The sequence below is a fragment of the Branchiostoma floridae genome, chromosome 3, assembly GCF_000003815.2.
Source record: "Branchiostoma floridae strain S238N-H82 chromosome 3, Bfl_VNyyK, whole genome shotgun sequence".
In the NCBI taxonomy this organism is placed as follows: Eukaryota; Metazoa; Chordata; class Leptocardii; order Amphioxiformes; family Branchiostomatidae; genus Branchiostoma; species Branchiostoma floridae.
This window is the reverse complement of record NC_049981.1, coordinates 21,491,153-21,506,436: the sequence shown is the minus strand read 5'-3', so window position 1 is coordinate 21,506,436 and position 15,284 is coordinate 21,491,153. Positions and strand designations below refer to the sequence as shown.

The 15,284-nt window shown below is 42.3% G+C and overlaps 2 protein-coding genes across 2 annotated transcripts; both read left to right on the top strand.

Moving 5' to 3' along the window:
* Window positions 1-3,100: 3,100 nt before the first annotated feature.
* On the top strand, window positions 3,101-4,922 carry LOC118411744. The gene is made up of 2 exons (XM_035814227.1): window positions 3,101-3,371; window positions 4,618-4,922. The coding sequence occupies exons 1-2, from the start codon at window positions 3,101-3,103 to the stop codon at window positions 4,920-4,922; spliced, it is 576 nt and encodes a 191-aa protein (XP_035670120.1).
* Window positions 4,923-7,201: 2,279 nt separating this feature from the next.
* LOC118412565 (waprin-Phi1-like) lies at window positions 7,202-13,745 on the top strand. The gene is made up of 5 exons (XM_035815508.1): window positions 7,202-7,447; window positions 9,380-10,575; window positions 12,038-12,199; window positions 12,564-12,701; window positions 13,551-13,745. The coding sequence occupies exons 2-5, from the start codon at window positions 10,461-10,463 to the stop codon at window positions 13,691-13,693; spliced, it is 558 nt and encodes a 185-aa protein (XP_035671401.1). The 5' UTR covers window positions 7,202-7,447; window positions 9,380-10,460; the 3' UTR covers window positions 13,694-13,745.
* Window positions 13,746-15,284: the final 1,539 nt, after the last annotated feature.

Genomic DNA, 15,284 nt, shown 5'->3' with positions numbered 1-15,284 from the left:
TGAGTTCGTATACACATGTTTTAAGAAAAGGGAAGAGTCATGTAAACGTTAGATATAGTGATAGCTTAGTTGCAGATGTATTGTTTATTCAATTGTAATACTCCATGTTATAGCACTTAGTCTTTTTAATTAGTATCCCATTATGGGATTTGCTGCATTTAGCCCACATGGGCAGGAACATGCAAATAAAGATCATTCTATTAATAACACAGACGTCAACCCCACCACCTCCCACGCATCGGAAGCGTAAAACCAACTCAACAGGTACAAGAGTCGTAAAACTTCCCCTTGTTTGGCAGTTTCTCTTTGGTCTACCTGTCTTGTTGGTAAGAAAACAGTGTTTTTTTTCGTTTGTTCCTAGCATAGGTATACGTCTATACAGCGTTTCCTGTGGGCACGTGTAGAATGGAGCGAAATCAAACATTCTTACGTTACGTCTTAAGCTAAGGGCACAACCCGCCGTACGTGTAATTTGTCCGTACGCTTTTTTGGGAGGCCACGTCCGCCATGTTTTTCTGAAAACGTTCAGGTTGCACACTCAGGGCAGGCGTGTCGTCCGTACTGGCACGTACGGGGTGCGAATCCGCAGCCCGATGGCACACAAAGTTTTGCCTGTACGTTAAGTTCTACGGCGTGTCTGCGTGCTCCAAAATCCGTTCGAGTTCGTACGGAGCAAGGAGGTTTTTAACCTCCTTGTACGGAGGCGGTACTTACCACTTTAATACGGATCCCGAAAGATAGCCCACGTTTTGGCACGTAGACAGCACGTATTTGCACGTACGGCGGGTTGTGCCCTTAGCTTTACCGTCCTTTTGCGGACTAGCATTCATGTTGAATGTAACTCTGTGTGCGATTTTCAACGTTGGCTAAGGTTCTCTCGACTCACCTCACCTATCCCTTGACCTATGCCGGCAAAGGGAGTGCCGTGGAAGGTAATTAGCGGTGGAATGGAATCATTTCACCCCCGGCTTCGAGCCTGACGCCATGTTTGTTCGGGAGCTGTCACACTTGTTCGTAAATCAAGTCCGTGTGAGCTCCGTGTACCTGTATGTCCAAAAAGGATCTGGAGATACGTAGCTCATACGGGCATGATATGGGCACAAGTAGTTTGGCAGCCTCATTTTCTGATACTTCCATACATTGGACAACTTTTGTTATTAACCTATTTCGGTACAGAAGATGATCAACGGATATGATGTATGTAGATTATTACCGTATAGACGAGAACACAATATGTCAGTCATATATACAACGGTTCGCTTCACTTCAAACGAAATTTTTGATATAGTATCCGATCCCCACTGGCGTTTTAAACGTTATCGCTAATCACGTCGGCAAGTTTGACTGTAGAACTTGGTAGAAATGACTATAAACTCGACTCTACTTCGCTCTTATTGATGGAAGTTTATTTGCAAGTTCGTGCCCGAGGAGTAATTGCAAGTACGTGTACATGGTATACACATAGTGACAATGGACAGCCATAAATAATATTCTAATCTAATACTAGTGTTGGCTATTTCTAAACAGGTTGGGTTTGACTTCTTTTTTGGAAGCAGAGGGAGACGAAAAGCCCCACATTTTCTAGAATTTGTGGGTTCTGCGATTTCAAGAGAAAAGTAGCTTTCTGTTCGTCTGTCAATGTGGGGAAGTTGGGATAATACTTTGTGACTTCTCTAAACAGAGTGATTCTTTCGGTTTCGTTGAATGAACATTTGGAAATGAAGTGTGTCTCGTCTCCCACTGCTTTAGATGTACAATATTTACAAATTCTTTCACACACTGGTAATCTCTTATATCTCCCTCTTTCCACTTCAAGAGGATGAGCGCTAATTCTGACTTTGCTTATTGCGGAGCGCAGCTCGAAATCAACTAGTTCTAAGTACTTCTCTCTAGCGTATACAGATTTACAAGTTTTGTAGAATCTAAGCTTACCGGTATCTATACTTGTATTATGTAGAGACGTCTGGATATACATATTGGTAATTCTGTTCCTTATCATATTACATACATATACAGGGTCACAGAGTGAGTTGTCAGAGTACCAGAGATAAGAATATCCACTATAATCAAGTATATCTTTAACACGCTGTAAAGGTGATCTTCTCCGGCCGTTTACAACGGAGTTATGCTGTTCCAAGAGTGCATTTACTTGTAATGGATGCGTAGTAAAATCCATTTGTGTTAAACACAACCAATATTTTACAAGTCGAACGGAAATATCTATGTCTAGTGGAAATCTGCCTAATTCGGACCTACATGCTAAATTACTACTATTTCTAGAGACTCCAAGAATGCTCTTGCAGAATTGGTTGTGTGTCATTTCTATCGGAGATGTATCATTTAATTTCTCGGTACCCCAAATTTCACAACCATATAACAGAATGGGTTTAACACAGGAATCGAATATTCTTAGAAGGCTATCGGGTGAGACTGATGAACGAGTTAGACATTTGAAGCTGTGCATGGCTTTGCGCGCTTTGTTTGACAATTGTTTTTTGGCTAATGAAAAGGTACCTGATGATGTTATGGTAATACCTAGGTAGCAATATGAAGATACGATGTCTACTCTCTATTGTCCGAATAAAAAGTTTTGTTTTGAAAATAATCGGCCAGATTTGTTGAATATGATAATTTTTTTTTTTTTAGATTCACTTCGAGCTTCCATTTAGTGCAGAATATGTTTAGTTTATCTAGAGCGCTTTGCAGTCCTTTTTCAGTCTCAGATAATAAAACAACTTAACTGGCAGACCCAAAATATGTGAGCGCCTGCCGATATAATCTGTTTATTTTCTAATAGGTCCAAATTCCGGTCTAAATGTGTATGATTTTTTCATGTCCGTTTTTTTCGGACCGGTCCAAGAATAAAAAGCCGGATTTTTACCGGTACTCTGTATCGGTACCCACGCGGCCTAGCTTGGAAAGTAAATAATGATAACGATGTAAAGCTGTTGGGATCTCATTCATCTCAATAATTAGCACGTACGACTAGTCCAAAGTTTATATACATTCTGTTTAAGACCATTTTCAAACGAAGAAAAAAATGACCTACGGTACGACCACAAACGTAACATGTCTTTCTCAACCTTTTGTGCCAAGCAACATGGATGCCGGACCGCCTCCGCCGTACCCTAAAGCTGTGTATGCCGAAGACCAACCCACGGGACCTCCTCTACAAAACGGCGCTTATCCCTACCAACAAGCCGGCACGCAGCCGGATCCGAACGGAGTCAGTTTCGGACAGGCTCCGTCTCAAAATGGCGATTATCCGTACCAACAAGCTGGCATGCAGCTGGATCCGAATGGAGTGAGTTTGGGACAAGTCCCATATCCTCCCCCTGCGGTCACCGCTCAGCCAGTGGTCACCTCGAAAGGTACAGTTTCTATTTATTTATCTATTGAAATCTGCCAAATTACACTAAGGCCACAGCAAGTAAATTTTATGAATGACATCCTCTACAGACTGCAAAAATAGTGCGATAGGGCGAAAAAAAAACAAGATGGGTGAAAAAAACAAGATGGCTACATTTTCGAAAATAAGCACCATTAAGTTGTGATGAATGTTGTAACAAGAATTGAATGGACAAAACATGGTATCAGAGCCAACACGGCATTCATTCCTGTATTCAAGACATGTACTGGTGTGGTAAAAGTGACACTAGTGTGTTAGACTGGCATCACCAACAAAGTTGGTAACCACACTCATGGCTTCCATATTGGTGTCACTTTTACAACTATCCAATAAGTTTCATTTCTACAACTACAGTCCTGGGTACCTCGCATGTGTCACTTCTACGAGTACAATTATTAGGCTACAACAGAATGTATTTGCTCATTTTGGTACTTAATCGTCAAGTTGACCATCCAAGCTTTTTTTTTTTCTGAAATCAGGCGAAAATTAATGCGCGCGCTGATGTCATCCATAAAATTTACTTGCTGTGGCCTAAAGATAACGGGTGACAATCGCCTTATTTTTTAAGATGTCAACCCGGAGACCAGACTGTGATTACGGTTTAACCCACACACACCGGGAAGGATCCCTACTCTCTTCAATAAGTGTGGCGAGTTCTTTAACGTGCTCGAGGTGTGGCTCTCCTCAAACACGGAACCTCATGAGTTTAAGTTTAACGTCCTATCCGAGGGACGTCCCTAACCGAAGCTAGGTACCCATTTGTACCTGAGTGAAGTGATGAATCTCCAAGGAGATCTCTATAGGGGCTAGCAAATATCCAGCTGACCAAAAAATCTCCAGCACGGGGCCAACCCGGGATGATTTGGCCGGCTGGATATTGCTAGCCCCTATAGAGATCTGCTGGAGATTGCAGTCTCTATTTTATAAAAGGAGGTACATCGATCTAAGTGCGAATGGGCACTCTGTGACCATTTTACTTATAATTCATTTCATTGGTAATGGTATCATGTCAATATAAAGGCCAGGACAAATCATCTACAGTGCTTTTTCTTACACTGTGCCATTGGACGTTACAACAAGTCAGTTTAAAACCTTGACCACTCTTGTCAAATTCTTTGCCTATTTCATTGCTCCGTTGGGACTGACACCTTGGGTGATACGGAACACAGTGTTGCATTCTATATCTATTGCACATATTTCACCTGCAGGTGTCATAGTGGAGGAACGTGCGGCGCTACCTGACGTTGCTGAGCCACCTGCACACGTGCACGGCAAGAAGAGACGTCACAAGCATCACCGCTCGAGAGGTGACTGCGGCAACTGCTACTGTGGTTCATGTCCCGGATGTGACTGCGGCGATTGCGGTGACTGCGGTGACTGTGGTGACTGTTGTGGTGACTGCGGGGGCTGCGACTGCGGGGGTTGTGACTGTGGGGGTTGCAATTGTGACTGCGGGGGTTGTGTCATTATGCAGAAGTGCCCCATGTTTGTTTCCATCCACAGTGCTGAATGAATAGATAAGAAACCAAGTCAATACATAGAGCTGTCGTCTGGATGAAACATGGATTTGTATACCGTTATCCGATTTTAGCGTCACCAAGAAAATTTGAGCATCAACCTTGGATACGTTCGACGCAAGGTCCCAAACAAATACGACCGACATTGAGCTATGTTTGAATACTTTTTATAGGTGAGCTGTTTTTAAGGTTTCACTGTCTATTGCCCTGTGCTCGCATATGTGCGTGATAGATCTAAACATATTTAACTACTATGATTGTATATTCTCATTCTAAGAATTAAGGCGTTAGAATTCTGCGTGTATATGTTAGATTTCACGCGTGTAGTTCTATTTTTAACGAACAAATGTTCATTTCTGCTTTCAACATTCTGACAATTTGTATGAAGGACGTGGTATACAATTGTTAGTCAAAAGTTATATAACATACCGGAGGTGTATATGCAATGCTATTGTATTACATGCATGGGCTGTGGGCTGCATTGAAACGTAAAAATATACAATATGCAATACAAACGGATCCAGTATAAAGGCATTACAATGTGCAAGACTTACTAAAAAGATAAGCGTTTTTTAACGCAGGTTATATAGATCATGTATTTTTGATATGGAGATAACCGCTGTCTGGGTTACTAAGCTGACAAACCAAGGACGTTATATCTGATATAACGTCCTTGGACAAACGTATCATCTGTCATATACGTTATTTAACGTTTACGTCCTGTCCTGACTTGTCAGGTAATGCTTTCCTGAAAGCTGAAATAGCCAAGATTTAGTATCCTTGTGGTATACATTATCTGTGCCTTTTATATCAGAGCTGCAACATTGGATTAAATTGCCTAGAGTAAGGTCAAATACACCTCTGATATCAGTTTGATTTCGGGTTTACAAAAATATTGTGGTGTGTGGATTTACAAGAATATTGTACATTTCAATTGCGTTCTTGTTTGCATGCCCATCGTGATCTGAGGGTGACGTGGTATGTGCCGTTATACACCAAAAAGTAAATACTCAAGCAACTGGATATGATTTGGAAACGGTCAGACGTTTCGGATAGAATCCACTATCCTTCGTCAGCGACACTGAAGTGATCTGGAAGAAACAGGTCTTTTATACTCTAACTATAAATGAAGACAATTTCAGTTGTCCAATAGAAAACCTTGTTAGACAATTCAGACAAGACAATTTGGATTCCAAAGAAAACAAAGGTAAGGCAAAATCAAGTTGAAGACAATTTGGATTTCAAAGGATAGCAAGGCTAAGGCACAGTTAATGCAAATGAGTCAATTAGCTCCTGTTGTTTTAGTTGCATTATAGTTATCAAAATATCCTTCATGCAGTTACATTCTCGTGTTTGAGGGTCAGGGGCCATTTAATCCCAGTTACTGTGTTTGAACCTTTAGTTATTCATGACAGCTCAAATAGGCCTGCAGGCCGCTTTTCATTGAGGTCATGAGGGAAGAGGCAAGGATCAGACAAAATACGTAACAGAGATACAATTTATATCGCTTAGAGTCGTTATAAGTCCTATAAGTCTATAAACACAATTTACATAGTATTACATACAAAATACATGTTAGAAACTGCTACATGATTCAAGTCCGTTCAATCTAGTCGTTCCCACCTATGACAGTGGCAATTTTCTTATCCAGTATCGCACTGCGCCCCCCCCCCATCTCCTATATATGTGGTTTCCCACCTTAAACTCGTTCTACCTGAGTCATGGCGTCTGAATTACACCGTCAACTTCGTCTATTCAACAAAGACACCAAAGGACAATGTACCTGTCTTATCCCCATTCCTGAAGTATGACACATCACAAATAATCAGTACATCGCAAAAGCGTACTTTCAAACACGTACACCTTCAAATAAGGCCGTCCTAATCTCATATAAAAACGGCATCTTCTGAGCGTTACACGTCTTGTAACAAGTTTGCAAAAAAAACAACTTACAACAGTTGCCTTTTATATGAAATCCACACTTATCATTGCTAGCCTACTTCACACCTAGGCAACTGAAAATTTATTTACATCACAAGATGGTTCTCCTTCGGGAAACAAAAATTATTGTTGATTTTATTCTTTTTTTTGGGGGGGGGGTGTCAGACAAGAGGAGAAAAACAAAAAGCACTTCATTTTTCATCACGACACTCTTCCCCAAAAGAACAATATTCAATAGTTGTCTTCTCTATACAGCGCAATATAAAAGAGATAAACTCCACGCCGCTGGATGATATAGACATATATACCGTGAGAGCGGAACAAAAGTCGCCCCGATTGTAACTTCAAAGTGGACTCTTCCACTCGAGTGACGTAACCTGTTGCGGCCTCTTCTTACTGTGTGCCAGTGCACCAGCATTTACCATTAACGTCCAGTCACCACCTACCAGCCGGACAAAGATGAAGGCTCTGCTGCTCACCGCTGTAACCGTGTGCCTTTTCGGGGCTGCGCTCAGCTGTTGGGGTCTCCCCCCGGAAAGGCAAGACCCAACACCAACAGAAGCACCACCACCACCTGCAGGTAAAATAGTCATGTTACACTTTGGAAAGTTGATGAAAGGAGCTGTAGTTTGTCGATATCGATAGGAAAATAGTGTCCTGCCGTACTGCTGTACGTAAAGAACGCCTTACGAGGTACACCTGTTCTTTGGATAGTCTTGAATGTGTCGCGTCTCTTAGCTATCGGTGCGGATAAGTCTTGCGATTGTCGTGTGACGTCGTACGAGCTCTTGCTACGAAAAAAGGTTGTCTTAGATCCTTGTCGGTGGTTGGTTCTGTCCCAACCTGCATGGAAATCCTATGGCATCGAAATCCTAGGACGATCGCACAAAGTGACCACGCCCTATCGAACGTTACGGAATGTTAGATGCTTCTCGACGGTAGGTTCGATTCAGTCACACCCTTGCCTGCCACACTCACCCTACCATGACGACCTGAGCACTCACAACCTTTCCCTGGCGTTGTTTCATCGTGAATCAAGCTTGATATGAAAGGTTTTACTCAAACTTCGTATATTTTTGGCCCTCCATAATGGTCGAATGTCCTGTCCCACCCTTTGAGTCAATGAACCCCAGCAAACACCTTTTGTCAATCCTGCCAGACCCTTGTTGTCGCAAGGCTAGCCAAGCATAGCCTTCCTACCACTTCCAACCTTCCCCGCACTCTAGTTGTTTCGCCGCCGTTGTATTCGTGCAAACTTGATATGAAATGTTTCACTCAAGTTTCATATATGTTTTTGGTCCAGTATACTGCGGGTTTCTTGCCCCAGCATTGGCAGGCCTCTCCTGTCGGTTCTTGACCCCTTCCTATTAATGAAGACCCTTATCGTACAGTTTTGCTAAACCGAGATAAGTACAGGTCACAACAAGTCAAAACGCATAAGGAATATAAACTTGTCAGTGCTACTCATGTGCCTAAAATGATAGAATCTACTATCTATGTATTTAGATAGAGTATTTCTATTATTGACAACCATATGCATATCGCAATCAACAGTGAAGTGCACTTCATCTTCTACCATGTTTGCAGTACAAAATTGGCAGACTCTTTAATGACACAGCAGGATCAGACCAACCTCCGATGTGCCCACCACGTGACACTGTGTAAACAGGCGTCAGTTATGTTTTTTTGTGAGTCATCTTTAAAGGGGCATTCCGCTCCAGACGGAACTGATATTTTCCGATAGATATCAATTGTAGGAAGTGACAAATGTATGCTATGTAACATGACACGATAGAGTACCCATTAGCCCCACGCGCATCAAAAAGCATTCAGTCTTCTACAAAACTTTCCAAGTACCCTCTAATTAAATTGATCAATTTCAGTCTATGGCTGAAGACAATGTGCCTGACAACGCCTGACTTAAGTTAGGTTACAAAGCTAATTTCAAAGGTGCTAAGAAAAACACGTTTTGCTATGTGTTCTTTTATATCTTGTGAACAAATGACTTTCTTGGTGTGCTTAGTGCCCCTCATTTATGCCGAACATACTCACGATAAAGTGTCTACACATTTAGGGAATACATGGGTAGGGTCTGCATGGGTTTAGTGAGTGTCATATTGTTTTACAAACACACGTTGCGTAATTCGCCACAGGTGGAATTCCACAAAAGGTCGGCTGATCGTGTATTCATTGATGCATTATCTAATGGAAAATAAGACTCCCTTCTGCAATGGGATGCCCCTTTAAAGGTTATTACTGTATCGTCGTGGCAATCTTTATCATCTTTACAAAACGATCACTTTCCACTTTATTTTGTTCTCCTTTTCTCTTTTACCTCATTGTCATCAAAATCCGTCACTGACACTGTCTGTATGAAAACAGCTTTTGCCTCAGCCCCTTTTATCCATGTTGAGCTTTTGGTGTTCTTAAGACTGTCAATGACATAGAAGAAAGTGTGCATCATAAATTTACATTTGCGTTTTTGATTTTTTCATTGTGATGTCATCCACAGCTGGAGAGTGTCCGGACACCACTGGAATGGTTGGCGCATGCGCTGAGTTCTGCAGCAGTGACGCTGATTGCCGCGGGGGACAGAGGTGCTGTTCTAACGGATGTGGACACGCCTGCATGGACGTTAACAGGGGATAGACCATCGCAGACAGACATGGCTGTATAGACTTTACCTAGTACCTGAGGCTAGTCTACAACAGACATGTGTAACTGTCATTGTGAATGTCAGATGGACTCTGACAAGTCAAGATCATGATTAAAGAAAGAAAGTTTATTTTGAGATTGACAGAATGTATCAACTTGAAGGTAAACCAATTAAATGAAAACTACAATATAAGACACGCGACCACTTTAATTTATCAATCGCGCATATCATAAATCTTAACTTGTTGGGTTTCATTTGCATGTAGTTTCATTTACTTCTAGCGCACTCAACATTGGATGTATTTTATCGTGTGGGTATGACATAAACCAAAAAAACAACACGGTGTGTAAAATCCGCATCACTCTCGACCCCAGCACGGGAGTGCTTTGGTTCGTCTTTCGGGCACACTTGAAGAACTCTTCACTTTCCCCCATCGACTCACCAGTTTAAACAGCTGCCGCATGGCCTGACGTCTTGGCAAATGGGTAGTCAACTTTTCTGTGTTTTCTGTTTTCGGTGAGTTGATTGCGCAATGATCTAGACTATAGATCCACGGTACAGTAAACCCGTCTAACATGTCGGGATGAACGAGTCATTCAAGAGGTCAGAACCACCTACGTGCACAATGCAACGTGAACAATCCTCGTCCACGGAGAGGAAAACGATTATAAACGACACTCTTCCCCATAAGAAGAATATTTAGCAGTTCCTCTTCCCTACACAGCTAGATAAAAGAGATAAACTCCATGCCGCTGGATGATATAGATATATAGAGTGAGAGAGCGAAACAAAAGTTGCCCCGATTGTAACTTCATAGTGGACTCTTCCACTCGTGTGACGTAACCTGTTGCCGCACCTTGTTATTATATTGTGTGCCAGTGTACAAGCTTTTACTAGTACCGCTCACGAGCTGTCACCGCCTACTAACCGGACAAAGATGAAGGCTCTGCTGCTCGCCGCTGTAACCGTGTGCCTTTTCGGAGAGGCACTCTGCTGTTATGGATTTCCACCCCAAGAAACAACAACACCAGCGCCAGCAACAACACCTGCAGGTAAACTCGACATGATCATGGTCCACTTCGGACAGTTCACGAAAGGAGTTGCACTTTTCGATGTTGATATGAAGATAGCGTTCTGCCGAAACCTGTCCTGTACGTCTTGTGAAGCGCCCTTTGTTGTATGATAGCAAATTAAGAACATTCTTTTGATAGTTTTGAATGCGTTGTAAAGAGTCCAGCAATCGGATGTTACGGAATGTTGGCAGTTTGTTCAGTCTGACCCTTGCTGCCACGCTCAGCTGACCATGACGACCCAGCTATTCGAGGTCACAACTTTCCTCTAACCAGTTATTTTCAGTGAAGCTTAATATGAAATACGCCATAAAGCAGTACTCAATCAACTGGATATGATTTTGGAAACGGTCAGACGTTTCAGATAACATCCGGTGTCTTTCGTCAGTGACACTGAAGAGAAAGACCGAAAGACACCGGATGGCTGTGTTCCACCTTGTTCCGTTTCCAAAATCATATCCAGTTGATTGAGTAACTGCTTTTTGGCGTATCTTATACCTGGATGTCTAACCTTCATCGACGCTTAATATGAGATGTTTTCTTTCATGTTTTGGACCTCCACAGTGCTTGGTTCTCTTGCCCCACCCTTGGAGTCAATGAACTCCAACAAACCTTTTGTTGTCATTATTAACCCTTGACCTCGGGCTATTCACACTCTGAGAATCACGTGAACCTTCGGGGTGTCTTCTACGTGCGTACGTGGCTGTCACCTTTGTGTGTGTGAGTCAATTTAAAGGTTATTTCTTTATCTCCGAGGCTATCTCGGTTATTATCTAGAAAAAAACATCACTCCATTTTGTTCTTTTATCTTCTACCCCATTCTTAGCCAAATAACTCAGATATATTTGTTTGAAAACAGCTTTTGTCTCAGTCCCTAATTGATGAAATAACTGGACTCAAATGGCCTGGCGGTTTACCTCCTTTCTCAGACTTTACTCACTCCCGTAAAGATGGGTCCATGACTTCGGTCAGGTAGGGAAACTGCGGTGGGGTAAGAGGGTTGGGCTCCACCTTCCAACATCCGGCGCCATAGTCATAGATACAATGGAAAACGACCCAGAGTACTACTTTTACATTTTCTAGCCTCTTTCACCGGCCTCTCTGGGGGCATTGGCGTTTAGGAAGGGGGGGGGGGGGGGTCTTGGTGGTGGTCGTGTAGATTCCCGATTTTTAACCGGGAATACACCGGGAAAGGAAAATATGCTGGGAAAGGAATATATGTCGGAAAGCTTGTAGTCCGCTCCCTTTGTTGGCATACTCCCGGTTAAAAATCACGAATCTACCTCCCCCTTCACCGCCCCGAAAATCTACCTCCCCCTCCCAAATAACTGACACCAATGCCCCCAGAAAGGCCGGTGAAGGAGGCTATAAATTTACCTTTCTACCAAAGTGACTACGATATATCACGGTTCTATGATCTTCTTCTATTTGCATCACCATACAGCCACCCCGTGTCCTCCCGGAGTGAACGAGGTCTTCTGTTTCGTAGACCCATGTCGGTTTGCCACATGTGCCGCACATCCGGACGCTACCTGCATCTCCAACTACTGCGGGGGCTGCAACGCAGTCTTCTACGACATTAATGACAACGAAGTGAACTGCGATGGTACGAGCAGAAAGTTTGACTCATAATACCCATAATACTCATAATAACCTGAAGCTTCAAGCACAAGCCGTATTTTATCTCTAGCAACTGAGTATGCTGTTCAGCTTATAGCCGAATCCTTTGTCCCTAATCTCATAAATTCTACAATCACAATAATCTGATAAATTCTACAATCACAAACTAATTCACATTTTGACTGACGCTATTTATTCAAAACAGTTATATACATGTAAGATGCTATATTCAGTCTTCGTTTGTTCTTGGCGATAGCTAAACAAGACTTCATTGCTACATTGTTGTAGTTGTCAACGGGAAAACCTTTAGAGGCGAGGGAATGTAAGAATTTTTTTCTTCAAAACCCCAGACCCCTACTGCCCATCGGGAGATGCGTACCTGCCTGGCATCTTCTGTGGGCGGGGCCCTAACCGCCAGGACTGCCCTCCAACCCACTCCTGCCAGGTTCACCCGGCAGACGCGTGGGCGGTGTGCTGTCCGAATAGCGGTAAGATATTTATAGTTTTTGTTGTTGTTACATCCATGAAATTTTCATGGGTGTGTGTCTGTGTGTGTGTGAGTGTGTGTCTTTGAACAAGAAAAGAATGGCTGGGTGGATTGGTTTCATACTTGGTGTGTTGGTAGGGTGTGATCAAAGCTGAAAATAATTAGATTTTGGGTCCACTAGGGGCTTCCATTGGTACTGCAACAAAACTTCGGGTTTTGCTACCTCGTGTTCTGAACAAGCTATTGTCACGATTTTGGGGTGTTAGATGCTTTCTCAGTGTGCTCAGAAAGAAGTGACATAAGTTTGGGCCCCTAGTTGTTTAGCTTTCGGACGACAGCGTGGCGCTGCACTCAAGTTTAGTAACTTATTTTAACAGTGCCACTTCAAAGTACAGACAGAAGGTAGAGGTAGTATTTCACCTCCCCGACTGAAGTCAGGTACCCATTTTTACACCTGCCATGGGTGAAGTGAGGTGGCCGTGTAGAGTTACTCTCCAAGCAGAGGTTAGGCTCCGGCAGTTTTTTCGTCGTTTTAATCGGGATTTCTATTTTGTATTGTATCTTGTATTGTCAATAGATACAACTATCTTGTTATCGAAAAGGCTGTCTTAGATCCTTGTCTGCGATTTGTTAAATCACAGCCTGAATGAAACTTCGTAAAAGTAGTACGACATCAATACGACCACTAGGCTGCAGTACATTGCAGTAAACGATTGTAAAGTAAAACATTGGTTGAAAAAAACAAATAGATGTGTACAAAGAAGTTTCATATTCAGCGACTTGCAACGCTGTCACCGATATCACACCTTTACGTTTGCGTTTTTGATTGTGGTTTATCATTGTGATTCAGCAACAGTTGGAGAGTGTCCGGACACCACTGGGATGGTTGGCGCCTGCGCTGAGTTCTGCAGCAGTGACGCTGATTGTAGCGGGGGACAGAGGTGCTGTTCTAACGGATGTGGACACGCCTGCATGGACGTTAACAGGGGATAGACCATCGCAGAGAGAGAGAGAGAGAGAGAGAGAGAGAGAGAGAGAGAGAGAGAGAGAGAGAGAGAGAGAGAGAGAGAGAGACAGAGACAGAGAGAGACAGAGAGAGAGACAGAGACAGAGAGAGACAGAGAGAGAGACAGAGACAGAGAGAGAGAGAGAAAGAGACAGAGAGAGACACACACACAGATAGAGAGAGACAGAGATAGAAAGAGGCAGGCAACAGAGAGAGAGATAGACAGAGAGGCAGAGACAAAGAGAGATGTATATATATATATATATATATATATATATATTCATATATATCAGGTATGTCTTTATATTTAAGTCAATATTTGCTACTTTATAGTGTCTATGTGTTCATGAAGTATCTGCACGGTGGCTTAAGTTAAGATTGCATTTTCAGATGATTATATGAACTTGTATAAGAACGTTCTGAAAGCTATGTTGTCCGATACGCAGGGTCGTGTGTTTTAGTTGTCTTTTTCAACCAATAATGAAGGTGATTATAATGGTAATTCTACTGCTTTAATAATAGCAAATAATAAGGCAAACTCATTAAATAAAAATTGTTTTTGTATGTCATGTTGGGCTCCCTTGGAAATCAGTCACACGACTGAAGGAACCACCAAACTGTCTCCAAGATGAATAAATGTGGGACATGTGAACACTCTAATTTCAAATGTTAATGTTTTAGATATTAACTTGTTGGGTTTCATTATTCTATACACCTATTTTTTACTTTGTGGGATAGCTGTTGCCATACATTGTACCATGTAGAAATGTCGTGCAATAAAGTTCTCTCTCTATATAAGCAGTAGAATAAATAATGCACCTAGCATGTCGGTGATAGTTTTAAAGCAATGAAACAGTCTTCTATGATATAGGAAAATGTCAATAAATATCTATAAATACCTGTAGTTGTTGTTTATGAATCAAAAGCGACGCCTAGCAATCGTTCTAGTACTTAAATTATCAAGCGACAAAGAGGCTACGTTCTCATGGATGAAAAGCGTGGCCTAGCGATGTTCACCAGAAATGCAATAGTTCGCGATTAGACGACGCACTATTAGTGTTGATAGCCACGTTCAACACTTTGGCCATACACGCATTCTACACCGACGAAACGCGTATTTACAATGTTAAATAGAGGGTTATAATGTAATCGCCCGGACGTATGTGTGCCGTCTCAGACTGAGAAATAGAAATACCAGTCAACGGAACTAATAAAAGAACTGACTTTTCAACGTCAACACCATAAGCCAATTTTGTGACCGTCAGGGATGGTGTTTGGCACCAAGGAGAGGTAACGTTATGCTTATGTGTGGATAGTATTCAGCACCAAGGACAGATATGATAGTGTTCAACACCAATGACAGATATGCTTGTGTGTGGATAGCGTTCAGCACCAAGGTCAGGCATTTTTATGTGTGGATAGTATCCAGCAACAAGGACAAATGTGTTAATGTGTTGATAGTATTGAACACCAGTGAGAGACATTTCAATGTGTGGATTGGGTTCAGCAACAACGACAGAAATGCCTGTGTGTGGATAGTGTTCAGCACCAGGGACAGATATGATTATCTGTGGATAC

Coding starts and splice junctions, on each gene's coding strand:
- LOC118412565 (XM_035815508.1), top strand. CDS start 10,461: ATGAAGGCTCTGCTGCTCGCCGCTGTAACCGTGTGCCTTTTCGGAGAG. Junction 10,576..12,037: donor GCCAGCAACAACACCTGCAG/GTAAACTCGACA, acceptor ATCACCATACAG/CCACCCCGTGTCCTCCCGGA. Junction 12,200..12,563: donor CAACGAAGTGAACTGCGATG/GTACGAGCAGAA, acceptor TCAAAACCCCAG/ACCCCTACTGCCCATCGGGA.
- LOC118411744 (XM_035814227.1), top strand. CDS start 3,101: ATGGATGCCGGACCGCCTCCGCCGTACCCTAAAGCTGTGTATGCCGAA. Junction 3,372..4,617: donor GCCAGTGGTCACCTCGAAAG/GTACAGTTTCTA, acceptor TTTCACCTGCAG/GTGTCATAGTGGAGGAACGT.